At 47.3% G+C, this 26877-nt stretch overlaps 1 protein-coding gene across 1 annotated transcript in view; it reads right to left on the reverse strand.

Annotated features, from left to right (window-relative positions):
• Positions 1-25039, reverse strand: part of SCARA5 (scavenger receptor class A member 5) — a 103635-nt gene extending 78596 nt beyond the window's left edge. Inside the window, exons 1-2 of the mRNA XM_081904170.1 lie at positions 24603-25039; positions 16622-16741 (exon numbers count right to left, since the gene is read on the reverse strand). Coding sequence (XP_081760296.1) covers positions 16622-16733 — 112 coding nt within the window. The 5' untranslated portion in view covers positions 16734-16741; positions 24603-25039. The remainder of the gene's footprint in view (positions 1-16621; positions 16742-24602) is intronic.
• Positions 25040-26877: the final 1838 nt, after the last annotated feature.

A 26877-nucleotide genomic window follows, 5' to 3' on the forward strand; every position in this document is an offset into this window, starting at 1 on the left:
CATACACAAAGCATCATCCATCAGGGACTTCAAACGTCTCATAAAGACATCTCATTTAGCCCAGACTTTCCCTGACCCTTAAAACCAGTTTTTATTTGTTTGAATTCCCCAAATTCCTGTTTTTATTTCCCTGCCTTACTGGTTTTATGTTGTGTTTTTATTTTCATGACGCTGTTTATTTATTTTTTATGGCTTAAAAAAAATACTAAGCAGTTTACAAACGCTTTTAAATACACAAACCAACCCCAAGGCTTCAACGGCTGTTGCGTTTGGCAACGATCCATTCTGCTTCGGAAAGGACTCGCTCTGTGTTCATTTATCGCCAACATCTTTCCTCCACGGTGTTGGGATGCCTAGTTAGAAGGGTGGGCTCTTTCTTATTACAAAGGGTAGGTTTGTGCAAAGGTAGCCAAATGGTGGGAACCAATCATTTAAATATACCTTCTTGAAGAAACCAGAGGCCTTTCTTCTGGGCATAGTTGACCAATCGGTGTTAAAGAAGGATAGAACGTTCTTTATGTATGCCACCACAGCAGCAAGAATACTTATTGCAAAATATTGGAAGACACAAGATCTACCCACTTTGGAAGAATGGCAGATGAAGGTGATGGATTACATGGAATTGGCGGAAATGACTGGCAGGATCCGAGATCAGGGAGAAGAGTCAGTGGAAGAAGACTGGAAGAAATTTAAAGACTATTTACAGAGACACTGTAAAATTAATGAATCTTAGAATAATGTTGGATTGAAATTAAGTGGTTTCTAGCTGTAATGGGTTAAAAGAATATGAAAAAAATGGGTTTATATAAGTAAAAATTCAAGATTGTAATAATTTAAGATTAAAGATTTGGGTAGAATAAAGAGGGAAAGAAACTGCTGAGCTAATAAATTGAATTGGAATACAAAAAAGGGAGGTATGAGGAGGTCCGAGAAACAAGTAAATGAAAAATAATGTGATAAAAAGATTGATCGTTTTTAACAATTTTTATTTTGTATTTTTTCTTTTTTTTCTTTTTGTAATGTAAAAATCTTAATAAAAATTTTATATTAAAAAAAAAAATGGTGGGAACCAATCAAATGGAAATGACCCAAAATCACGAAGCAAAATGTTTGCCATTATGCTAATGGAACCACGACTGTAGATGCTTGATTGGAATGGCTGGTCCAGCAGCTTTACATGCACTTAGGATAACTTGGATGGCTCAGTTGGTTAGAGTATGGTGCTGATAACGTCAAGGTTTCAGGTCCGATTATGGGGCAGCTGCATATTCCTGCTGTCAGGGAACTGCCATCTAAAGCGCCGGGGGCGCAAAGGCTCACTGAGGTTGAGAGAGGAGTAGCAGCGGAAGAGGGAACCAGTAGAGGGCGAGCAAGAACTCCAAGGGAAAGTGAGTCGGAGGGATGGCTCAGAGACGCTTCCAGCGAAAACAGTGGGGAGGTCTCAGGACCTCCTATAGGGACACCCACACCTCGCCGGAAACTGTCACGCCGAGAGGCCAGACGACGTGTTTCCGTTAAAGAGCTTTTATGTTGGAAACGATTCCGAAAGCAACCACTTTCGGATTCTACTAGTGATTGACGCAGCCATGCTGGAGGGGCTCCGTCACAGGCAGAGGTTTGAAAACCTGATCAAACTCTGAGGGACTTGCATTTTACGCACAAGCAGCTCATCGTCCCATCACAGCAATCCGAAAGTCACCGAAAGCCAGCTTGTGCAGGGAGAAGCATCATGAGCAACCCAGCCGGAACCGGAGGAGCAGGAGCAGCTGGAGGGGGTCCAAGCCTGGAAGAAAGGTACAGGGCGTTGGAGATCCAGTTGGCGCTGCAAACGGCGAGGCTTGAGGAGAGGAGGGCTCAGGATGCAGAAAAGGGAAAGGAGAAAACCACCCCGCTCGCCAGAAAGGTGCCAGGATTGGTGCAGAAATTCGGGGGGGATCCCAGGAACTATCATGCCTTTAGAACAGAGATGCAATACGCTCTAAACTTGCAGTTTGAGGACTTCCCCGACGAGGAATCGCGAGTGGCTTTTGTGATTGGCCATCTCGAATCCGGGGCGAAAGATTGGGTTAGACCCCTGATGGCAGCGAATAATGAGATCCTAAAGGACACGAGGAAGTTTTTTCGTGCCATGGACCTGATGTTTTCCAGCGATATTGAGCAGGGGGTGGTGCGAAGGCAGTTAATGGCTTGCCAGCAAGGAAGCAGATCTGTCCGTGAGTACTGGACTGAGTTTACTATGCTGATTCATAAATTGGGGTGGGACCTATCGGCGGAGCCCATCCAAATGCTTTTCGAAGAGGGGCTTTCTTCAACCGTCAAAGATGAGCTTTCCCGGGGGCCCAGGGCGGAGTCTATGGATCAGTTAACCAAATCTGCGCTGTGCATAGGAGCGCGCCAGGAGGCGAGGGCTTTGGAAAAGCGGGAAGGGAAAGGAGACCGTTGGAGGGAGTTCCGCATTCCAGACATTCCAGAGCCACCTTTCCCGCCGGCAGAGCCGATGGAAGTTGGAACAGCGCGGGCGCGCGCAGTTTCAAATCCCAGTGAAGGGCGGAAGAAGGAGGGAAGGAGCGCCAAGAGATGTTATCTCTGCCAACAGCCAGGGCACTTTGCCAGAGTCTGCCCACAAAGAAAGGAATGGCAAGGGATGGCAGGAGCTGTTGGGGGAAAGGAAGAGGAAGGCAAGGAGCAAGTAAAAGCCAACGCCTGGCTGCCACCGTCGGGGCACAGCAGCCAGGCCAAAGAGCAGTGAAAGTGCCCATGCCGGAACCTCCCAGACCCGCTTTAGTGATAGAGGTGTTACTAGAACTGCCAAACGGACACCCACTAAAGATCAAGGCGCTTTTGGATTCAGGCAGCTCCTGTAATTTCATGAGTAAGGAGTTTGCAGCTGAGCACCAGATACAGACCATCCCTTTAAGTAACCCCTTGCAGGTGACTACGATTGACGGCAGAGAGCTGTTGGGGGGAGAAGTTAGCCAACAGACTGTCCCGATGATAATGAGGGTGGCAAGGCACACCGAACAGATAGCGTTTAATGTGGCCATCCTGGGAGGAGCGCCCATCATTTTGGGGATGAGCTGGCTGGCGCTACACGATCCGCTAGTGGGCTGGCATCAGAGGGTGGTCTCCTTTGGGTCAGCGCATTGCCTAGAACACTGCAAGGAGGGGAAGGTTTCGGGAGGAGACAGAGTCACCCTAGCCGGGATGGAAGTAATGGACAAAGGGAAGGTGCCCCCGCAATACGCAGATCTGAGCAACGTATTCAGCGAAAGGGAAGCAGACAAACTGCCACCGCATAGACCCTTTGACTGTCAAATCAACCTACTCCCTGGGGCCCAACTCCCAGTAGGCAAGCTGTACGCCATGTCAGACAGGGAGATGCAGGAGCTGAGGGAGTTCATTGACAAAAACCTGAAGCGAGGTTTCATCAGAGAGTCCCGAGCGGTGGGGGGCAGCCCAGTGTTTTTTGTGGACAAAAAGAACACAGACAAACCGAGACTGGTGTGTGACTTTAGGGCCCTCAATGCAGTGTCGGAGCCCCTGGCTTTCCCTATGCCCCGAATTGACGACATTTTGACCAGAGTAAGGAAGGGAAAGATTTTTTACAAAGCTGGACCTGCGGGGGGCGTACAATCTGATACGCATAAGGAAGGGAGATGAATGGAAGACCACCATGTTTACCCCTTTGGGAGCCTTTGAATACCTCGTTATGCCCTTCGGTCTACAAGGGGGCTCCGCGTGTTTTCAAGCTTTTATAAACCACGTTCTGGGACCTTTGCTCTACAAGAATTGTGTGGCCTTTTTAGACGACGTGTTGGTGTATTCGGAAGATGAGGAACAGCATGTGAGGGACGTTCGAGAAGTGTTGGGCAGGCTGCAAGCCAACCAGCTGTGGGTGAAACTGGAGAAGTGCCAGTTTCATACCAAGGAGGTGGAATTCCTGGGGTACCGCTTGTCAGACAAGGGATTGGCCATGGATCCAGGCAAGGTCCAAGCGGTACTGGAATGGAAGACACCGAAGACCAAGAAGGACGTGCAAAGATTCTTGGGGTTTGGGAACTTTTATCGGAAGTTCATCAAGAACTTTGCCCACTTGACGGCGCCCATTACCGACTGCCTCAGCAGCAAGAAGAAATTTGTTTGGACGGTAGAGGCGGATCGAGCCTTTGAAGAACTGAAAAGGGCTTTCGCCTCGGAAGAACAACTTCTGCATGTGGATTTACGAAAACCCATGAGAGTGGAAACCGATGCATCCGACCGGGCGGTAGGGGCGGTCCTTCTTCAACCGGGGAGGAGTGCGTCGGAGTGGAGACCGTGTGCCTTCTTCTCGCGGAAGTTGAATAAATCCGAGAGGAATTACACGGTGTATGACAGGGAACTACTTGCCATTCACGAAGCATTCCGGAGGTGGAGACATTTACTAATTGGGGCACAACACAAGGTGCAAGTGTGCACCGACCACAAGAATTTAGAGTATTGGAGAACAGCTCGAGTGCTCAACCAACGACAAGTGAGATGGGCACAGGAATTCTCCAAATTCAACTTTGAAATTTGTTATGTGCCAGGCCCAGAAAACGTCAGGGCGGACGCGCTCTCACGCAAACCAGAGTATTGGGAAGGGGAGGGGGTGATCGAAGAGAGACATGTCATCCCTGAGGACCGCTGGGTGTGTGGGGCGGCGCTGGTGGGGCAACGAGAACTGGTAGAGGAAACGGAAAATGATGAATATGCCCAGGATAAGCTCAGAGGTCTCAGGGGGGAGGGCGAGAGCCCCGGAGGTTTTGAGGAAAGAAATGGGGCATTGTATTACAAAGGGGCACTGTATATACCCGAAGGTGAATTGAGGGGGAGAGTACTCAAGCAGTTGCATGATAGCCCCATGGCGGGACATTTTGGACAACACAAGACCATGTGGTTGGTTACCAGGGAATTTTGGTGGCCTAAGGTGAGGGAAGATGTAAGGGAGTATGTAAGAGGGTGTGACCAATGTCAGCGAGCCAAAGGGGAAAGAAGGGCGCCGGCAGGGTTATTAGAACCATTACCCACACCAGAACGGCCTTGGGAAGCGATATCAATAGATTTTATGACGGATCTGCCAAAGTCCAAGGGGAAAACAGCCATCATGGTAGTAGTAGACCTGTTAACTAAGATGTGCCACTTTGTAGCATGCTCACATGCAGTCACAGCGGAAGAAACAGCGAAGTTGTTTGTAGAACACATCTTTAGGTTGCACGGGGCTCCCTTGAGGGTGATCTCAGATCGCGGCAAACAATTTACTTCCAGGTTCTGGAGGAAGCTCATGAGCTTGCTGCACGTGGAAGTCAATTTTTCAACTGCCCGGCACCCTGAAACCAACGGGCAGGCGGAAAGAGCAAATGGCATTCTTCAACAATATCTGAGGTGTTATGTCAATGACAGAGAGAACGATTGGGTCGAAAAGTTGGCGTTGGCAGAATTTGCCTACAATAATGCGGAGAATGTGTCCACAGGGATGAGTCCCTTTTTGGCAAATTACGGGTGTCACCCCAGGGCATTTCCAGGGGAAGGAGGGGAGAGATGGAGCGTCCCAGCGGCTGAACATTTTGTAGAAGAGATGGAAGCGATCCATCATCAGCTCCAGCTCAACTTAGAAAGGGCTAAGGCACAATATAAGAAGCAGGCAGACAAGAACAGAAGGGAAGGTGAAACCATAAGGGTGGGGGATCAAGTGTGGTTGTCAACCCAAGGGTTGCCGTTCAAAGGGGGTTGTAAGAAATTGAGGCCCAGAAGATTGGGACCCTTTGAGGTCATTCAGCAGGTCAACCCGGTAGCTTTCAAACTCCGATTACCCAACCACATGAAATTGCACCCAGTGTTCCACAGGTCGTTACTGTCACCATACAGGGGGGGACGTGAAGGGGAGTACGTCAGGGGACCAGCCTTGGAAGAGAGGGAACGCCGCAACCATGTAGCGGAAATCCTCGATTCCAGGTGGAAGGGAAATCAGGTGGAGTATTTGGTGGCGTGGGAAGGGGAACCGGAGTCAGAAAACACCTGGGTGAATGCAGAGGAAGTCAATGACGAGGTTTTAACAGAAACGTTCCACCAAAGGTTCCCGAGGAAACCTCAGCCGATAGCAAGGTTTAGGAGGGAGTATTTCGGCACCACCGATGAGGAAGAGGAAATGGAAGGGTTCGCGGAGTCGGAGTTGGAAGAGGGAGTGGACTCCGATGACGAAGATTACCGAGAGAGTAGGAACAGCAACAAGTGGAGGGAAGTGTTCGTGACGTCGGAAGACGAAGGAGGTTCTTTCAGGGGTTTTACCTCCTCACCGCCAGTAGGGGAGGAGACGGGAGGGGGTGAAGGGAGGCCTGGAGGGGAGGTGGATGTCAGGGAACTGCCATCTAAAGCGCCGGGGGCGCAAAGGCTCACTGAGGTTGAGAGAGGAGTAGCAGCGGAAGAGGGAACCAGTAGAGGGCGAGCAAGAACTCCAAGGGAAAGTGAGTCGGAGGGATGGCTCAGAGACGCTTCCAGCGAAAACAGTGGGGAGGTCTCAGGACCTCCTATAGGGACACCCACACCTCGCCGGAAACTGTCACGCCGAGAGGCCAGACGACGTGTTTCCGTTAAAGAGCTTTTATGTTGGAAACGATTCCGAAAGCAGCCACTTTCGGATTCTACTAGTGATTGACGCAGCCATGCTGGAGGGGCTCCGTCACAGGCAGAGGTTTGAAAACCTGATCAAACTCTGAGGGACTTGCATTTTACGCACAAGCAGCTCATCGTCCCATCACACCTGCATTGCAGGGGGTGGACTAGATGATGCTCAGGGTCCCTTCCAAATCTACGTTTCTGTGATTCTATGCGGGACTCTCTCTTAATGACGCCAAAAGGAAAAATAACCTCCTTCCTAACGAACATGCTGTTCCTTTTTGAATGGCGATAGCTGGCAATCAAAATGGCTGAAATAATATAATCATATAGTTGGAAGGGATCCTAAGGGTCATCTTTTGTTGTTGTTGTTTAGTCTTTTGTTGTTGTTGTTGTTTAGTCATTTAGTCGTGTCCGACTCTTCGTCCTCTGTTGTCCATCTCGTCCTCTGTCGTCCCCTTCTCCTTGTGCCCTCCATCTTTCCCAACATCAGGGTCTTTTCCAGGGAGTCTTCTCTTATCATGAGGGGGCCAAAGTCTTGGAGCCTTAGCTTCAGGATCTGTCCTTCCAGTGAGCACTCAGGGCTGATTCTCTTCCGAATGGAGAGGTTTGATCTTCTTGCAGTCCATGGGACTCCCAAGAGTCTCCTCCAGCACCAGTATTCAAAAGCATCAATTCTTTGGTGATCAGCCTTCTTTATGGTCCATCTCTCACTTCCACACATCACTACTGGGAAAACCAGAGCTTTAACTATGCGGGCCTTTATTGGCAAGGTGATGTCTCTGCCTTGCCGTGGCGAAGGGGCTTGAATAACTCAGAGAAGCTATGAGCTATGCCGTGCAGGGCCACCCAAGATGGACAGGTCATAGTGGAGAGTTTTGACCAAATGTGATCTACCTGGAGCAGGAACTGGCAAGCCACTCCAGTATCCCTGCCAAGAAAACTCCAAGGACAAAGACAACAGGCATATAAAAGGGTCATCTAGTCCCCTGCAATGCAGTAATCTCAGTTCAAGACTATCCAGCAGATGGCCATCCAAACTCAGTTGAAAACCTCCTGATAAGAAGGTCTGCAGGAGACTATTCCACTGTATAACAGCTATTGCTGTCTGGAAGTTCTTCCTAATATTTGGTCAGAGTCTCCTTCCTTGTAAAGTGAAGCCATTGGTTCAAGTCCTACCCTCTGGAGCAACAGAGAACAAGCTTGCTCCACCTTCCATGTGCTCCCATCAGTGCCAGTCAGCCGAAGACAATCAGCGCACAACATCCAGTCTTTCCCTGTTCTATTCCAAATGAAAGTCTTCCCTAACTGGTGTGTCTTCTAGAGGTTTTTTGGTTGTTGTTTTTTTGAGTTGTGGTTCAAAACATCTGCTGAGCACCAGGTTGGAGAAGACTCTCCCTTTCCGTGCCTCCGCCTTCCTGTCAGAAACCCATTTGGAATGGCTTTCTAAATCACTCTGATGTTTATTTGGACTGGCGTCTGGCTCAAACGTGTTCCATAAATCCTCAGTGCGCTTTCTGCGTCATTGCGGCCGCTCTCCTCTCCACTGAGTGACCTCTCAGCTATTAGACAATTGTTCACAAGCACAATTAGAAGAAAAAATGACTTGCGAAACTTGAGGTGCTAGGTCTAAATTATTCTTGTAAGCAAAGATGGAGAGATTAGATATGATTGGGAAGGCTTTCCGGATAGACATTAATTTGCCTTTCGATCTTATCAGGGCAAGATTTGACATCAGGAAAAGTGAGGCACCTGTCTCAGACCCAGATTCCGCGGAGATCTTACAAGAACGTAAGAAGAGCCTGCTAGATCAGGCCAGTGACCCATCTTGTCCAGCATGCTGTCCTCACAGTGCCCAACCAGAAAGAATCATAGAATTGTAGAGATGGAAGGTGCCCAAAGGTCATCTAGAGGCCATCCAACCTCTGCTTGAGAACCTCCAAGGAAGGAGAGTCCAAAATCTCTGTTTTGCTGTCAAACAGCTCTTACTGTCAGAAAGTCAGAATCTCCTTTCTTGTGAATTGAAGCCATTGGTTCGAGTCCTCCCCTCCAGAACAGGAGAAAACCAGCTTGCTCCATCCCTTGTATGACAGCCCTTGAGATCTTTGAAGATGGCTCTTGTATCTCCTCCCAGTTGTGATGCCCTGGGACTCGAGCTCGGACTTGGAACCGGAGGAGTCTTGGTCCACACCGGATCCTGTGCCTCAGGCATCATCTGAACCAAGTCTGGGGCGTGAATCTGAAGAGTCCCAGTCTGCACAGGTTCCCCTGCAACAAGCACCAGCTGGGCCGAGTCAGGGGCCTGAGCCTGCCCTGGCTCCAGATGCGGGGATGACCTCGTTGCCTCCAGCTGGGCCATCACTTACAGCTGCTACACTACCGGTTGGGTCAGGGGAGGCTGAGGCGGCCCCTGGGTCTAGTCACCCACCGACGTCTCCCGAGCTGCAGAGACTGAGGTCTGAGAGAACGAGAGACCTGAGTACTCGCAGGAGAAGTGCTCGCCTCCGGGTGAGACAGGGAGGTGAGTCGCTGGGGGATCAGGACCGGCTGTTACCCCGACAAAGATAAAAGGCTGTCGGACCCCGCCCCAGGTTGTGGGAGCAACATTGCTGTATGCTAGAACCTGCCTGAGATCCTGTGCCTGACCTTGCCTGGTTTCCTGCCTTGGCCCTGTTGGACTGACTCCTCATGGAACCCTTGGATTCTGGACCAGACCTGGACCGTGTTACTCAGGTTAACCCTGGGCCAAGCACACCAGTCTCCTCTTTTCCAGGCTAAATACAACCGTTCCTCTTGAGGCTTGGTTTCCAGACCCTTGATCCTCTTGGTTGCCCTCCTCTGCATGCATTCAGATGCCTCTGGCAAACCCACGAGCAGGATTTGAGCACAGGAGCCCTCTCTGCTCCTGCTGTTACCGGCAACTATAATTCAGAAGCACAATTGCTTCCAAATGTGGGGAAATAGCATAGCTCTCATTGCTAGCTGCCATCGATAGCCCTCTCCTCCTTGAATTTGCCTAATTGTCATCGAAAGCCATCTAAGTTGTTGGCCATCATTGCCTCCGGTGGGAGAGAGTTCCACAGTATAACTTATGCTGTGTGTGAAGAAATGCTTTTGAATTATGGTGCTGGAGGAGACTCTTGAGAGTCCCGTGGACTGCAAGAAGATCAAACCGATCCATTCTGAAGGAAATCAGCCCTGAGTGCTCACTGGAAGGACAGATCCTGAAGCTGAGGCTCCAAGACTTTGGCCACCTCATGAGAAGAGATGACTCCCTGGAAAAGACCCTGCTGTTGGGAAAGATGGAGGGCGCAATGAGAAGGGGATGACAGAGGACGAGATGGTGGGACAGTGTTCTCGAAGCTACCAGCATGAGTTTGACCAAACTGCGGGAGGCAGTGGAAGACAGGAGTGCTTGGCGTGCTCTGGTCCAGGGGGTCACGGAGAGTCAGACACGACTAAGCGATTAAACAACAACAGTGTGTGAAGAAGTCCTTTCCTCAGGCATTCCCCTCTGTTTTGGGACACATATCTGTGCACCAGTCGGGTGGCCTGCCCTGAACTCACTGCAAAATTGGCTGTCCTTGGGTACGGTGTTGGAAATTAAGATTTAAAAAGTAGTCCGATCCACTCTTAAACATGTAACGGGCCAGTGGGGGAGAATTCCATCTCGCCCTTTGCCTCAGGCAGCAAAACATCTAGGGCAGACGTGAGATCTTATCTTGTATACCAGATTTTATTCCTCTCCCCGCCCCCAAGAGACTCCATACCCCTGTCCTTATACCCAGAACACGAGAATGACAATAACAATGCATTTTTATAAGGAAGAACTGTTTGTGCTCAGAAAGGAACAGTCAGAAGATAACCTCCCGGAACGAATATTTGCAGCATACAAAGGAACTCTGAGCTCACCAGCTTCATCCCGGATATTTAGACTTTATCTGGTGTTCATGCCAGCTTGCAAAGGATGGAAGACACATTAATCTCTTGGCATATATGTGTAGTGGGACAGGTCAGAAACATTACTACAGTCTGTGACTCTTAGTCATTACTGTGTGTATCACTCTGAGTAAATCAAGGAACTTAATTAGGAGGCAGACCATTGTTGTTACACCCCCAAGAGCTCAGGGAAGTTTCCATGAGAGGCGTACTAGTCTGTTCAGTCCAGTTTCAACTCTCTGTTTGCTGGATTTTGCCTGGTTCTGCAAAGTCTTCCAGGAGGTCAAAGACTTTCCCCATCTCTGCTCATTTATGGCTCCTCTAGATAAACCTTCCCTGACCTTCCAGGGCTGTTGGACTACAACTCCCATCGGCGCCAGACAGCTCCCTGCTAACATTCCTCCGATGAAAACAGGAGAAATCAGGAAGCGCCTTCCTCTTTTGATCTCCTGAACGTTGTCTGCACATTGACATTGGTCACCCTGAGCCAATGGGAACCTCTCTGCCTTGCCTAGTTTGCAGGGTTGTTGTGAAGAAAAAAGGTGCGAGGGAAGGGTTGTGTACAATGCCTTCCATGGATGAATGGGATGAAATAAAAATTTGGTGGTAAGCTGCCTTGAATCCCCGTCAAGAACAAAATAGGTGGAATCATCATCATCATCATGGTGTCCTGCAGTTTCGAGTGCTAGAAGTTCACAAGTTCTAGTGACACATTTCTCCATTCCCTTTCTCCAGGCTGTGTGTGATTTTACATTCTTCCACCAAGTCTCCTCCTATTCTCTCTCTTTTTAAAGTTACAGTGATACCTCTGGATGTGAACAGGATCCGTTCCGGAGCCCCGTTCGCATCCAGAAGCGAACGCAACCCGCGTCTGTGCGTGCGTGGGCCGCGACTCGCCACTTCTATGCATGCACATGACGTTATTTTGAGCTGTGCATGCGCGAGCGGCGAAACCCAGAAGTAACGCGTCCCATTACTTCTGGGTCACCGCGGAGCGCAACCCGAAAGTTCTCAACCTGAAGGACATTTAACCCGAGGTATGACTGTATTTTATTTTTCATTTTCAGATTTTACAGTTGAATCCCAAATCTAAATTGACGCATCCAGTTAAGACATCCAGTCATTGACTCCCCTCCTCCACTTTCTGCGGTTACAGTGGTACCTCGGGTTACATACGCTTCAGGTTACATACGCTTCAGATTACAGACTCCGCTAACCTGGAAATAGTACCTCAGGTTAAGAACTTTGCTTCAGGATGAGAACAGAAATCGTACTCCAGCGGCACAGCGGCAGCGGGAGGCCCCATTAGCTAAAGTGGTGCTTCAGGTTAAGAACAGTTTCAGGTTAAGAACAGACCTCTGGAATGAATTAAGTACTTAACCCGAGGTACCACTGTACTTATATTATAAAAAAATTATCCAGTAGCACCTTAGAGACCAACTAAGTTTGTTCTTGGTATAAGCTTTCGTGGTCATGCACACTTCTTCAGATACACCGAAACAGAAGTCAGCAGACCCTTAAATATAATGGGAGGGTGGAGTTTTTCTCAGGAGGGTAGTAGGAGATGGGTGATTGACTCAACGCGGTTACTTATGTTATAACGTTCCATATTGCATATCCAGTTCATATCTATTTACTGTTCATCCTTTATGTTGTAATTAGGTTATTCTCACTGCACGTTTTTATATTAGTGATTTAAGTTGTTTACAATAAACCTTCAGATAGTCCATAAATTCTCCCCATTCTATATGAAAACATCCCTCTCCTTGATTTCTTAATCTTCCGGTAAGGTTCGCCATTTCTGCATACTCCATCAGTTTTTGTTGCTAATCTTCCTTCGTTGGAAAGTTTCCTCCTCCTCCCAAACCTTTGTCCTCCCCCTTAGGAAAAACTACCGGTCTCCACTTTTACAGCACACAAATGTTTCCTACTTCTAAAGGGTTAAAAATCGAGAAAGGCACCCGGGTTCACATAACCGCATTACGGAGGGTTGTGGCTTCTCTCTGGAGCAATAAAACATTGAGGTCACCCTTTGGCTGGCAAAGTCAACGCTGGGTCCCCAAAGAAAACACAGTGCTGTAAAAAAAAAAAAAGCCTTTTTTATTTATATTTTTGGAGAGGTGGCTAAGCCATGAGATTAGTGCTCACTGCCTCTCCCTAGCGCTGGTCCAATATGCATTTAATTACTGGCCTGTTCTTAGCATCAATTTACAGCGCTCGGTCTCTCTTGCCAGCCAAACAGATGGAAGAGGAGGTTTCATAATAAGGACAGTTACATTATTTTTCTCTGACATTAACACTTATATCAGGCCCTTGGCGAGTGCTAGGGGGCTTGGCCTGGACCCCAGAAACAGCCGCTCCCTTTCTGAGGCCGGCTGCAGCTGTGCAGAGGAACTTATCCACTTCCGTACGGAAAGTGGGGGACCGCGGCAAGATTTCAACCTGCAAATGTGGCCATGTTCAAATATCTGGGGGCTGCTCCGTGGAAGATAGAGCAAACTTGGTTCCTGGTGTTCTGGAGGGGAGGCCAGTGGATTCAAAGGACAAGGAAAGAGATCAAAGTTAACCTCAGGAAAAATGAGAAAATGAAAGATTCTAACAGATGCTGGGTTTTGGGATCCTGAACAACTCCTCACTGTCACAGCATACAAGATTGATGTTTACAGTGAGTTGTCCAGCCCAACCGGTGTTATGAATAGGATCCAAAATGCAGCACTCTGATTTGTCCTAGAACAATAGGATCCAGAATGCAGCAGTCTGATTGGTCCACAGGAGCCACCCAATCGAGCTCCGGGTGGAAGTGAATCCGCAACCTGATTGGCCTACAGGAGAATCCCGGAATTAGCCAATCACGTGGGGTGCATTGTGTAAATAATGTATATAAAGCAGACATTCTGGGGGAACTTCCATTCCTCCTCACCACTATGAGCTGAATAAAGAGCAGGAAATCCACTCTCGACTCTGAGTATATTTCAACACACACACACACCGTCACTTAACTTCCAATCAATCTCATAAGGGTGAGCTGCACAACTCAGTTTGCAAGCTGGAATGGGCATCTGTTCTGGGACAAGAGACCCCCACTTGCTACCTATCCCCAGCATGGGCAGGCTCCCTCCTATGCCAAGGAAGATATTGGGGGGCATTTCCATGCCAGGAGAACCAGTCCTGAAACAGGTTGGCAGATGAATGGGGGAGACAGAAGGGAGCACTTCTTCATGACTGAACTATGGAACTCATTGCCACAGGAGGCAAAATCATGTGCCAAGTTTGGGAGCACATTGGGCTCGGATATATCTGTCCACACCTATATAGTCAATGGGGGAAATCAGTCTATTTCCAGGCTGATAAGACTGTTCTGTTCCCACATTTAAAGTGTGAGCGTCTGTGATTAACAAACATTAGGGTTTTTCTTTTTTTATTGATGGCTTTATTTATATATTTATATATAAATATATTTCAGCTTCTGCCTTCGCAAGGTGGTGGACCCTCTCCCATTGGAGGTTTTTAAGCAGAGGTTGGATGGCCATCAGTCAGAGATTCTCTGCATTGCAGGGGTTGGACTAGAGGATCTCTGAGGGTCCCCCAGCTCTACAGTTCTGTGATTCTATGATCAGCCGATCCAATAAAAATGATTTTTTTAAATCAGAGCAGGTGAGGAAGGCAGAAGTTGAAACGTTTTGCACCTAAATGAATAAACACTCTTGCTTTGATAATCACACTAACGTAGATATTATTTTAGTGGTTAAACCAATCCTAAAAGGGAGCCAGGGCAAGCTGGTGGGAGGTGCTGCGTGAGGCTTTTATAAATCCTCACAACACATACAAAGATGCATTTCAATAGACGTTTAAATGTAAAAGTAGAGATATGTTTTGTGAGCCTAGAGGTGTGTCAGAAAATATTGGAGAAGAGGGTGACCTGATGGACAATCAAATTCTGAGTCACACGTTTCATAGAATCATAGAGTTGGATGGGACCCCCAGAGACATCCAGTCCAACCCCCTGAAATGCAGGAATCTAAAAGAATCGCTGACAGATGCCCATCCAACATCTGCTTAAAAACCTCCAAGGAAGGAATGTGCACCACTTTTCTTGGATCAGGGCAGTTTGTATTGGGAATTGGAAAAACTGAATTACTTAGCCCATAGCTGTCAACTTACAGATTTGAAAATAAGGGACCAGCAGCCAAAATTAGGGACCTGCAGCCTCACCTGTTCCAGGCACTCCAGTCTTCCTGTCCTCCTGCAGTTTGGTCAAACTCATGCTGGTAGCTTCGAGAACACTGTCCAACCAACTTTGTAACCAGAGGTTCAACTGAATAGAATCTGAATCACATGCACCACAAGGCCTATGCAGCCTCAACTTAAAATGGCTCCCCGGCCTGGCTTTGCACTGCAAAGTTTGCAGCAGCACGTGCAACAAAATGGCGTCCAGCATTCAAAAAAACCCCCAGCTTGCATTAACTAGCCACACACAAGGCATGCAAGCTCCACTCCCCAGTCATTCTTAGACTTCTTATTGGGTGAGCAACACAGCCAAGCAACACAGTTGGAGCCTCCCTCCTCCCTGGCCGGCAGGGAGGAAGGGAGAGGAGCTGCTTCCTTTGAAATTTGAGGGACATCATTTAAGGGACATTTAAGGGACATCCATCAATAAGGGACAGCAGCGGGACATGGCGCTGGAATAAGGGACTGTCCCTTCAAATAAGGGACACTTGACAGCTATGACTTAGCCACCCCTGTTCCTTTTTTATTATTTAGATTTTATTAACATATAAAACACATACATATACATTTACACAATACACGTACACAACACACTACCTCATATTCATAATATAAAACATACCTACATTACTCTATATAATACCTACCTATCCTGTGCATATCAACATGCCTACACACCTACCCCACACAGACACCCACCTAGTGACTTGACTTCCAGCCGTTCTTGTTACAATACTTTATTTTTCCAACTACATTAAACACATTTCATTGTTTCTTTAACCTCTTCTTCTATCTTGACTTTACCCTCCTTTCACCCTAATCATTTTCTGGATTCACTCAATAGCTGTCAGAAATTCTACTTTTTCCACTTAAACTTTGATGTATTCTTTAAAGATAGCCCACTCCTTATTCACTTTTTGTACCATATCTCCTCTTATCCTCCCTGTTAGTTCGGCAATATGGAAGTATTCCATCATTTTAGATAACCAGTCGGTTTTAGTTGGGACGCTGCTGCTTTTCCAATTTTGGCAATCAACAACCTTGCCTCCGTAGTTGCATACATAAATATTGGTCTGACCGTTCTTTTTATTTCCTCTGATGTGATGCCTAGGAGAAAGGATTCTGGTTTTTCCCCAAATGAAAATCTAAACATCTTTTTCAGTTCGTTATTGATATTTTATCAGAATCCCACTATCTCTTTGCACTCCCATCACATATGTAGAAAGGTTCATGCCCCTTTGTTGCATCTCCAACAGACATCACTACAGTTTTTGTACATTTTTGCCAATCTGGCCGGGGTCAGGTACCACCTGTATTGCATTTTCATTACATTCGCTCTTAAATTATAAAGGTAAAGGGATCCCTGACCATTAGGTCCAATCGTGACCGACTCTGGGGCTGCGGCACTCATCTCGCTTTATTGGCCAAGGAAGCCGGCGTACAGCTTCTGGGTTATGTGGCCAGCATGACTAAGCCGCTTCTGGAGAACCAGAACAGCGCACGGAAACGCCGTTTACCTTCCCGCCGGAGTGGTACCTATTTATCTACTTGCACTTTGACGTGCTTTCAAACTGCTAGGTTGGCAGGAGCAGGGACCGAGCAATGGGAGCTCACCCCATCACAGCGATTCGAACCGCCGACCTTCTGATCAGCAAGTCCTAGGCTCTGTCGTTTAACCCACAGCGCCACTCTTAAATTATAGTATGCCATAAATTTGATATCTCTTTTCCACAGCCGTTCCCATTCAGCCATCCCTGTTCCATGAACCCTCAAAGCAAAGAAGATCTCGCAAGGAGGTCCCTACTGCCTTGGACCCATCACTTACCGTCATCGCAGAGGTTCAGCTTGGAGAGGCTCTTTCCATCAAACTGCTCCTCGAAGACGGATCCATTCTCTCTCTCACCAAAGGTATGGAGGTACATGGCTTTGTTCTCCATCTTTCCACCTGTGGGAGACACATGGAAGAATCCAGTCAGGAAATTGTGGACTCTCCTTCCTTGGAGGTTTCAAAGTAGAGGTTGGATGGCCATCTGTCATAAATGCTTTCATTGAGATTCCTTCATTAAGATAAAAAAATGGTAAAGGACCGGTTAAGTCCAGTCAGGTGGCTACGGGGTTGTGGCGCTCATCTTGCTTTCAGGCCAAGGGAGCCGGCGTTTCCGTGTGCTCTGGCTTCCACCATGGTGTCCCGTTGCACCAGAAGTGGTATAGTCATGCTGGCCACAAGACCTGGAAAGCCATCTTCGGACAAACACCAGCTCCCTCGGCCTGAAAGCCAGATGAGCGCCACAACCCCATAGTCACCTTTGACTGGACTTAACCATCTAGGGGTCCTTTATCTTTTACCTTCACCTCATCACTCAGAGTCCCAAAGGGATGGGGGAGAGAAATTTTAAAGTGAATCAACCTAATCCAAACGTGGCAAAACAATTTGCAGACTGGAAAACAAACCAGCTTTCCCTCAAAGTCTGCACTCCTCAAAATTTTGCAATGAAGTTCTCCAAGCAGAAAGCCAAAACACCCACCAAAACCATATACAGTGGTACCTCGGGTTAAGTACTTAATTCGTTCCGGAGGTGCATACTTAACCTGAAACTGTTCTTAACCTGAAGCACCGCTTTAGCTAATGGGGCCTCCCACTGCCACCGCTCCACCAGAGCATGATTTCTGTTCTCATCCTGAAGCAAAATTCTTAACTTGAAACACTATTTTTTGGTAGTGGAGTCTGTAACCTGAAGTGTACGTGACCTGAAGCGTATGTAACCCGAGGTACCACTGTACAGAAATACATTAATCGGGGGAAGTTTGCAGGCTAAAAATAACACACACAAACAAATTAGGAGAGACTGCTTGCAAATAGGTGTGTATTAGTCAAAACTGCACACAAATGCTAAGGAATTTCCACAGCAACTTTTTTTGATGCATGTGGTGAACTGGAAACTGCCGAAATCGGGAGGAAACTAGAAACTGGAATGGACCGATCTGCCTGTTTGTTTGGCTTGTTCGGCTGATGCCAGAATTGGCTGGTTGCTGATCTGCCCCCAACTTAGCAAAAGGGCAGCTGCTTTGACAGAGAGGGAGGGCTGCCAAACCCAGCCTCAGACCAGATGGATAACAGCTCTGGATTCCTCCCAACTAGGCCAGAGCCCAGACCCTCCTCTCCTATCTCAGGGGACGGGCCTGTTCTCTGCAAGGCCAGAAGACGTGCGGTGATCGATGGAGCAAGGCACTTTTTGGGAAAACAAATGGAGAACAGTGGAATGGATCTTTGCCCCAGGAAGCTTACAGTCAACACTTTGACAGTGTCGTGTTAAGATGGATGGGTAGTCAAGTTGTGTGGGCACTTGGAGCTCACAAATAAGATGCAGTAAGAGAGAAGCAATGCAATAAGAGATGCAATAAGAGATGCAATAAGAGAGAAGCCTAAAAAGATGGTGAAAGAAGAATGGGAATGTTTAAATAATTATCTAGGGGACAAGGGTTCATCAAGAAAGATCTGGTTATGTTTAGAATGATGCTGCATAGGGAAATGTTCCCTGAGACAAAGATGAGGGATTCTATGGAATGCAGATAGAGAGAACTGATAAGAACAATGATCTGTTGTGACCTTGATGGAAGCGTACAATAGATGAGCCTCCTTGTGTTTTTGTCTTTTTGTTTTTTCTTTTTCTTTTTCACTCGTTCTCCTCCTCCTTTCCTTTTCCTTTTTTCTTTCCCATAATGGCTTATGTTCTATGCCATGTACTTTGATATTTTTGTAGGGTTTTTTTTAGCTTTTTTCATTATTACGATTAAGGATTTTTCTTTTGTAATTTTGGTTGTTTATATTTATCTGTATTTGTTTAATACAAAATACAGTTATACCTCGGGTTAAATATGCTTCAAGTTGAGCGTGTTCGAGCTACGCTCCTCAGCAACCCGGAAGTAAGGGAGCGTGTTGCTTCCGGGTTTTGCCGCTTGTGCATGCGCAGACACTCAAAATGACATCACACGCATGCGCAGAAGCGACGAAAAATGACGCACGCGAGAGCAGATGTGCCGTCGCTAGTTACGTTTACCTCTAGATGTGAACAGGGCTCCAGAACGGATCCCGTTCATATCTAGAGGTACCACTGTAAAAGTATTTTAAAATATATATTTTTTAAAGGGTGGGGTTTTTTGGGGGGGAGGTGATGTGATGTAAGAAGGCAGACCCTCAGAAGATTTGGGAGGTACCCCAAGGGTCATCTAGTCCAACCCCCTGCAATTCAGGAATCACACCTGAAGATTCCCAGGCAGGTGGCTGGATGCAGATAGGCTTAAGGACAGTGTGAGAGATAGCTTGACCAGGGAGGTTATCTCTGTGGCAGAACATCTTTTCTGCATACCCTCCAAGTGTTCCAGTTTTCCAGTGACAGTCCTGGAATTAGAGAAGCTGTCCTAGTTTCTGATTTGATCCCAGAATGTCCCGCTTTTCCTTATTCCTCCCTGTGCTGGGCCCAGGGGTTAACCCAAGCATCACAGTCCAGGTCTGGTCCAAAATCCAAGGATTCCACAAGGCGTCAGTCCAACAGGGCCAAGGCAGGAAACCAGGCTAGGTCAGGCACAGGGTCTCAGGCAGGTTCTAGCAATGTTGCTCCCACAACCTGGGGCGGGGTCCGACAGCCTTTTATCTCTGTCGGGGTAGCGGCCGGTCCTGATCCCCCGGCGACTCACCTCCCTGTCTCGCCGAAGGCGAGCACTCCTCCTGTGAGTACTCAGGTCTCTCCTTCTCTCAGACCTCAGTCTCTACAGCTTGGGAGACGTCAGTGGGTGACTAGACCCAGAGGCCGCCTCAGCCTCTCCTGACCCAACCTGTAGTGGAGCATCTGTAAGTGATGGCCCAGCTGGAGGCAACGAGGGAATCCCCACATCTGGAGCCAGGGCAGGCTCAGGCCCCTGACTCGGCCCAGCTGGTGCTTGTTGCAGGGGAACCTGTGCAGACCAGGACTCTTCAGGATCAGGCCCCAGACTTGGTTTAGGTGATGCCTGAGGCAAAGGATCCGGTGCAGACCGAGACGCCTCCAGTTCCAAGTCCAAGCCCGAGTCCCAGGCCATCACACTCCCCTCCCCTTATTCCTCCTTATTCTTCTGCTCTCCCCCCTCTCTATTTCTCCCCCATCTCAAAGTTCCTTTCATCCCTGGCTGCTTTCAACTTCAGCTAACACTCATGTTTGAGAGGCTGTTGCTTTCTCGCCCCCGAGATGAAAACGCCCCCCCCCTGCCCAGTGTGCCCTGCCTCTGATCAGCCTCCTTTCATCTGTCTTGCCAGCCAAAAAGAAGTTAAAACAAAAAAAATTCCTTCCAGTAGCACCTTAAAGACCAACTAAGTTAGTTCTTGGTATGAGCTTTCGTTTGCATGCACACTTCTTCAGATACACTGAAACAGAAGTTTCCAGACCCTTCTATATAGTGAGAAGGTGGGGAGGGGTATTACTCAGAAGGGTGGTGGGAATGGGTGATTGGCAGATAGCTGTGATGAGCCTGTTGACGACTCTTAACGACTGCAATAGGTCTTACAGGAAAAAGCAAGGGGTGAGAAGGTGAAAAATGGCTTTGTCATGTATAATGAGATAAGAATCCAATGTCTTTGTTCAGACCAGGTCTCTCCATGGTTTTAAGTTTGGTGATAAGTTGCAATTCAGCAGCTTCTCTTTCCAGTCTATTTCTGAAATTCCTTTGTAGTAAAACAGCTACTTTGAGATCTTGTATAGAATGTCCTGGGAGATTGAAGTGTTCTCCTACTGGTTTCTCTGTCTTGTGATTCCTGATGTCAGATTTATGTCCGTTTATCTGACATCAGGAATCACAAGACAGAGAAACCCTTCTGAGTAATACCCCTCCCCACCTTCTCACTATATAGAAGGGTCTGGTGACTTCTGTTTCAGTGTATCTGAAGAAGTGTGCATGCACACGAAAGCTCATACCAAGAACTAACTTAGTTGGTCTTTAAGGTGCTACTGGAAGGAAATTTTTTTTTGTTTTGACTATGACAGACCAACACGGCTACCTATCTGTAAAAAGAAGTTAATTGTCCCTGGCACCGGGGGGGGGGGGGGCAGGGGAACGGGGAAGAGAGTGGGGGAGGGCAAAAGGGCACTGGTGGATTTTTTTCTTTTCATTTCTCCAAACTTTAGTGGAAAGCCAGGAATCATAAAATCACGGAACTGTAGAACTGGAAGGGACACTCCAAATGCCATCTAGTCCAACCCCCACAATGCAGGAATCACAGCTCAAGAATCCCAACCGACCTTGGTTTGAAAACCTCTGATGCAGGAAAGTCCACCACATTTAGATGCTACCCTTTGAATTTCCAAATAAATAAAAAAATTAAACAATTGTCCAATAGCACCTAAGAGACCAACTAAGTTTGTTCTGTGTACAGTGGAACCTCGGGTTAAGAACTTAATTCGTTCTGGAGGTCCATTCTTAGCCTGAAACTGTTCTTAACCTGAAGCACCACTTTAGCTAATGGGGCCTCCCGCTGCCACTGCGCCGCCGCTGTGCAATTTCTGTTCTCATCCTGAAGCAAAGTTCTTTTTTTATATATATATATAATTTTTATTAAGATTTTTGCGTTACAAAATAGAAAAAGAAAAAAGAAAAAATACAAAATAAAAGTTGTTAAAAACAATCAGTCTTCTCATCATATTATTTTTCCTTTACTTGTTTCTCGGACCTCCCCGTACCTCCCTTTTTTGTATTCCAATTCAATATATTAGCTCAGCAGTTTCTTTCCCTCTTTATTCTACCTTTATTCTACCAAAAAAGGAATACCCTTTTTTGTATTCCAGTTCAATATCTTAGCTCAGCAGTTTCTTTCCCTCTTTATTCTACCCAAATCTTTAATCTTAAATTATTATGACCTTGAATTTTTACTTATAAAAAAACCATTTTTTCATATTCTTTTATACCATTACAGCTAGAAACCACTTAATTTCAATCCAACATCATTCTAAGATTCATTAATTTTACCCGAAGCAAAGTTCTTAACCCGAGGTACTATTTCGGGTTAGTGGAGTCTGTAACCCGAAGCATCTGTAACCTGAAGCGTCTGTAACCTGAGGTACCACTGTATAAGCTTTTGTGTGCATGCACACTTCTTCAAATACCCTGAAACAGAAGTCACCAGACCCTTATATATATAGTGGGAGGGGAGGGTGGGTTTTCCTTCCAGAAGGGTAGTAGGAGATGGGTGATTGACTCAGTGGGTATGGTGAACCTGTGGCTGTTAACGACTGCCATTAGTCCTACAGGAAAAAGCAAGGGATAGTATGCAGATCACAAAAAATAACTTTTGCATATGTAAAGGGTCTGGTGACTTCTGTTTCAGTGTATCTGAAGACGTGTGCATGCACATGAAAGCTTATACCCAGAACAAACTTAGCTGGTCTCTAAGGTGCTACTGGTCAATGTTTTTATTTGTTTCAATTGCGTCAGACCAACACGGCTTGTTGTTTTCTTTAGTTGTTTAGTTGTCTCCCATGGACCAGAGCTTGCCAGATCCTTCTGTCTTCCACTGAAGAAGAAGAAGAAGAGTTTGGATTTGATATCACTGCCTCCCACAGTTTGGTCTAACTCATGCTGGTAGCTTCGAGAACACTGTCCCACCATCTCGTCCTCTGCCGTCCCCTTCTCCTTGTGCCCTCCACCTTTCCCAACATCAGGGTCCTTTCCAGGGAGTCTTCTCTTCTCATGAGGTGGCCAAAGTCTTGGAAAGTCACATCAAAAGTCCCATGAATGCATATATTGGATACCCCCCTCTCTCTTTTTTAAAATAATTTTTTTATTAGTTTTTAACATATTATCTTCAAATAATTAAACATACTTTTACATCTTATACAACTTTGGACTTCCATCAACCACATCTGAAATTTTCCCAATCTATTCACTTAATACACTTTTCTTACTTTAAATTTACCTTTAAATTTCATAACTGAAATCTCTCCCCTTTCTCTATTTTGCAATATTTCATATATTTCTCCTTACAAAACTTATATTGGATACCTCTCAACTTCCTCTGGACCATCACCCACCCACTGTTGGGTATCTGAGCTGTTGTATCTCTTCGACAATATTTCCCTATTTAATGGGAGGCTGCACTGAATTTTCACAGGATTGGATTTTCTCCTGGAAAAGGTGTCGTTTCAAGCGGTGCACAGGGGGCGAAGATCAGCATTCTGCAAAATTGAGCATTGGGAGGGTGGGGGCGACAGGAACCCTTTTGTTGGCAAAATCTCCACCTCTCTCTTACAGCACTTCACTTACCAAGAGGAAGTTTGGGCTGCAGGTTGTCCCCTTAGAAGTGAGGAGGGGAAGCCTTTTTGCCCCTGAAAGATCATAAACATGAAGGGGGCCTGGAGAAGGAGAAGGAGAAGGAGGAGGAGGAGGAGGAGGAGGAGGAGGAGGAGGAGAAGAGTTTGGATTTGATATCCCGTTTTTATCACTACTCAAAGAAGTCTCAAAGTGGCTAACAATCTCCTTTTCCCTTCCTCCCCCACAACAAACACTCTGTGAGGTGAGTGGGGCTGAGAGACTTCACAGAAGTGTGACTAGCCCAAGGTCACCCAGCAGCTGCATGTGGAGGGGTGGAGACGTGAACCCGGTTCCCCAGATTACGAGTCCACCGTTCTTAACCACTACACCACACTGGCACGCTGGAGGGACAAGCTCAGGGTTTTCCATTAAAAATCCCCTTTGAGTAAGCGTGAAGTTGATCAACATTGCTCCCATTTCACAGATAAGTTAAGTGAGAATGAGTTAGAATCATAGAACTGTAGAGCTGGAAGGGACCTCGAAGGTCATCTAGTCCAACCCCATGTAATGCAGGAATCTCAGCTGAAGGTTCCACCCAACTTCTGCTTAAAAGCCTCCAAGGGAGGAGAACCCACCGTCTTCCAATGGAGCCCGTTCCACTGTTGAACAGTTCTTATCATCAGAATGTTCTCCTGATGTTGAGTCGGAATCTCCTTTCTTGCAACTTGAAGCCATGGGTTTGAGGTCCTACCCTCCAGAGCAGGAGAAAACAAGCTCGCTCCATCTTCCATGTGGCAGCCCTTCAGATATCATATCACCTCTCTGTCGCCTCTTTCCCAGGCTAAACATCCCTAGTTCCTTCAACCGCTCCTCATTAGGCTTGGTTTCCAGACCCTTGATCATCTTGGTTGCCCTCCTCTGCACACCTTCTAGCTTAGCAATCTCCTTCTCAAACTCAGGTGCCCAAAACTGGATGCAAACACTACTCTGTTCGCCAAGGCTATTCCAGAAGTCAGTGGCAGAGATTTATTTGGACAAAGAAGGCTGATCGCCAAAGAATGGATACTTTCGAATTCTGGTGCTGGAGAAGACTCTTGAGAGTCCCATGGACTGCAAGAAGATCAAACCTCTCCATTCTGAAGGAAATCAGCCCTGAGTGCTCACTGGAAGGACAGATCCTGAAGCTGAGGCTCCAAGACTTTGGCCACCTCATGAGAAGAGAAGACTCCCTGGAAAAGACCCTGATGCTGGGAAAGATGGAGGGCACAAGGAGAAGGGGACGACAGAGGACGAGATGGTGGGACAGTGTCCTTGAAGCTACCAGCATGAGTTTGACCAAACTGCGGGAGGCAGTGGAAGACAGGAGTGCCTGGCGTGCTCTGGTCCAGGGGGTCATGAAGAGTCGGACACGACTAAACAACTAAGCAACAACAAGTGCCAGCAGAAAGGTCCTCACCCCCCCCCACCCTGCTGGAGAACTGTGTCTCCTGCTCAGCCCTTGAAACAACCATGGTGTAAGTTAAGTTACTCACCTGATGGCAGGGTTCTTGACAGCCTTGGATTCTTCAGCCCCTCCTAATCCCCACCATGCAAGATGGTTAGAGAAGGTTGAGCGAAATCTCAAAATACAGAGTTCTTGCCAGTTAGCTCCTTCCAGTCCAGAAGGAAAGGAAGAGCCCTCTAGACATGGGCAGTCATCCCTTCCATGGGCAACAAGGGGTCTTGTGTGGTGGTGGTGGTTCTCCTGATGTTCCTCTGCTTCAGATTGCCAGCTGTGGCTCTCTCAAAACTCTGTAGCCAGCCCTTCTCCAGGCAAAGTGAAGGACCCAGGCAGCTTTCCAGCTAGCCTTCGCCACTCCTGGGGAAGCCAAGGGGAGTGGGAAGGGGCAGGCAGAGAAAGGGGAGAGTCAGAAGCAGCTCCAAGGGCTGGATTGTTGTTGTTGCTCTGAAAAAGGTTCCAGTTGCTGGGAGTCTCTTAAAAGTTTCTTGGAAGAAGTGGACCATGCGGAGAGGGACAGGTATGGAGAGATGCGACCTCTGGTGGCTCAACTCCTGCAAGGCAGGCTGGCATCATACTTCTTTTGCAGCAGGAACAAAATAAAACACTCTTCGTGGCCGTTTTGTGGTTCTTGCGGAGGCCGTTAGCACTTAATGGGGTGTGTGTTCTGTATCCTGAGAAATGTGGGAAACGGAATGCAGAGCAGGGTCTTTCCAATGGGTTTTACTTAGCCCAGCTAGTCTGTATTGTTGAATCCCATACAGTGGTGCAGATGACACAACCTTGATGGCAGAAAGTGAGGAGGAATTAAAGAACCTCTTAATGAGGGTGAAAGAGGAGAGTGCAAAATATGGTCTGAAGCTCAACATCTAACAAACTAAGATCATGGCCACTGGTCCCATCACCTCCTGGGAAACAGAAGGGGAAGAAATGGAGGCAGTGAGAGATTTTACTTTCTTGGGCTCCATGATCACTGCAGATGGTGCCAGCAGCCACAAAATCAAAAGACGCCTGCTCCTTGGGAGGAAAGCGATGACAAACCTAGACAGCATCCTAAAAAGCAGAGACATCACCTTGCCAACAAAGGTCCGTATAGTTAAAGCTATGGTTTTCCCAGTAGTGATGTATGGAAGTGAGAGCTGGACCATAAAGAAGGCTGAAGGATGGATGCTTTTGAATTATGGTGCTGGAGGAGACTCTCGAGAGTCCCATGGACTGCAAGAAGATCAAATATGCCTGGAAGCGAGATGAGCACCACACCCCATAGTTGCCTTTGACTGTACTTCCAGGGGTCCTTTGTTGCTGTTTAGTTGTTTAGTCATGTCCGCCTCTTCGTGACCCCATGGACCAGAGCACGCCAGGCACTCCTGTCTTCCGCTGCCTCCCGCACTTTGGTCAAACTCAAGCTGGTAGGATCTGTCCTTCCAGTGAGGACTCAGGGCTGGTTTCCTTCTGAATGGAGAGGTTAGTTCTTCTTGCAATCCATGGAACTCTCCAGAGTCTCCTCCAGCACCAGAATTCAAAAGCATCCATTCTTCGGTGATCAGCCTTCCTTATCGTCCAGCTCTCACTTCCATACATCACTACTGGGAAAACCATAGCTTTAACTATACGGACCTTTGTCGGCAAGGTGATGTCTCTGCTTTTTAAGATGCTGTCTAGGTTTGTCATTGCTAATCCTGCAGCTGCATGGTATAACTCTAAATCAGGGAGTGTGAAGCCTCCTCTCTCTTTTTTATCTATTAACAGTTGTTATTTTGGTCTCGCCCCCCCCCCCATATAAATTTTGCCATATCGTTCTTCCACTCTTGAAAATATTTCACCGCCCCCCAATATCAGTATAAAGGTAAAGGTAAAGGGACCCCTGACCATTAGGTCCAGTCGTGGACGACTCTGGGGTTGTGGCACTCGTCTCGCTTTACTGGCCGAGGGAGCCGGCATACAGCTTCCGGGTCATGTGGCCAGCATGACTAAGTCACTTCTGGCGAACCAGAGCAGTGCACGGAAACGCTGTTTACCTTCCTGCCGGAGTGGTACCTATTTATCTACTTGCACTTTGAACTGCTAGGTTGGCAGGAGCAGGGACCAAGCAACGGGAGCTCAATCCATTGCGGGGATTTGAACCTCCGACCTTCTGATCGGCAAGTTCTAGGATCTGTGGTTTAATCCAAAGTGCCACCCACATCCCTAATATTGGTACAGTTTGAAATAAAAAGCTCATTTTGGGGAGTATGTTCATCTTAACCACCGAGATTCTACGCCATAGAGAGAGGTGTAGCTTTGTCCAAGTTTCTATATTTTTCTTTACC

This window comes from Podarcis melisellensis, assembly GCF_964234715.1.
Source record: "Podarcis melisellensis genome assembly, chromosome: 3".
Lineage (NCBI taxonomy): Eukaryota > Metazoa > Chordata > Lepidosauria > Squamata > Lacertidae > Podarcis > Podarcis melisellensis.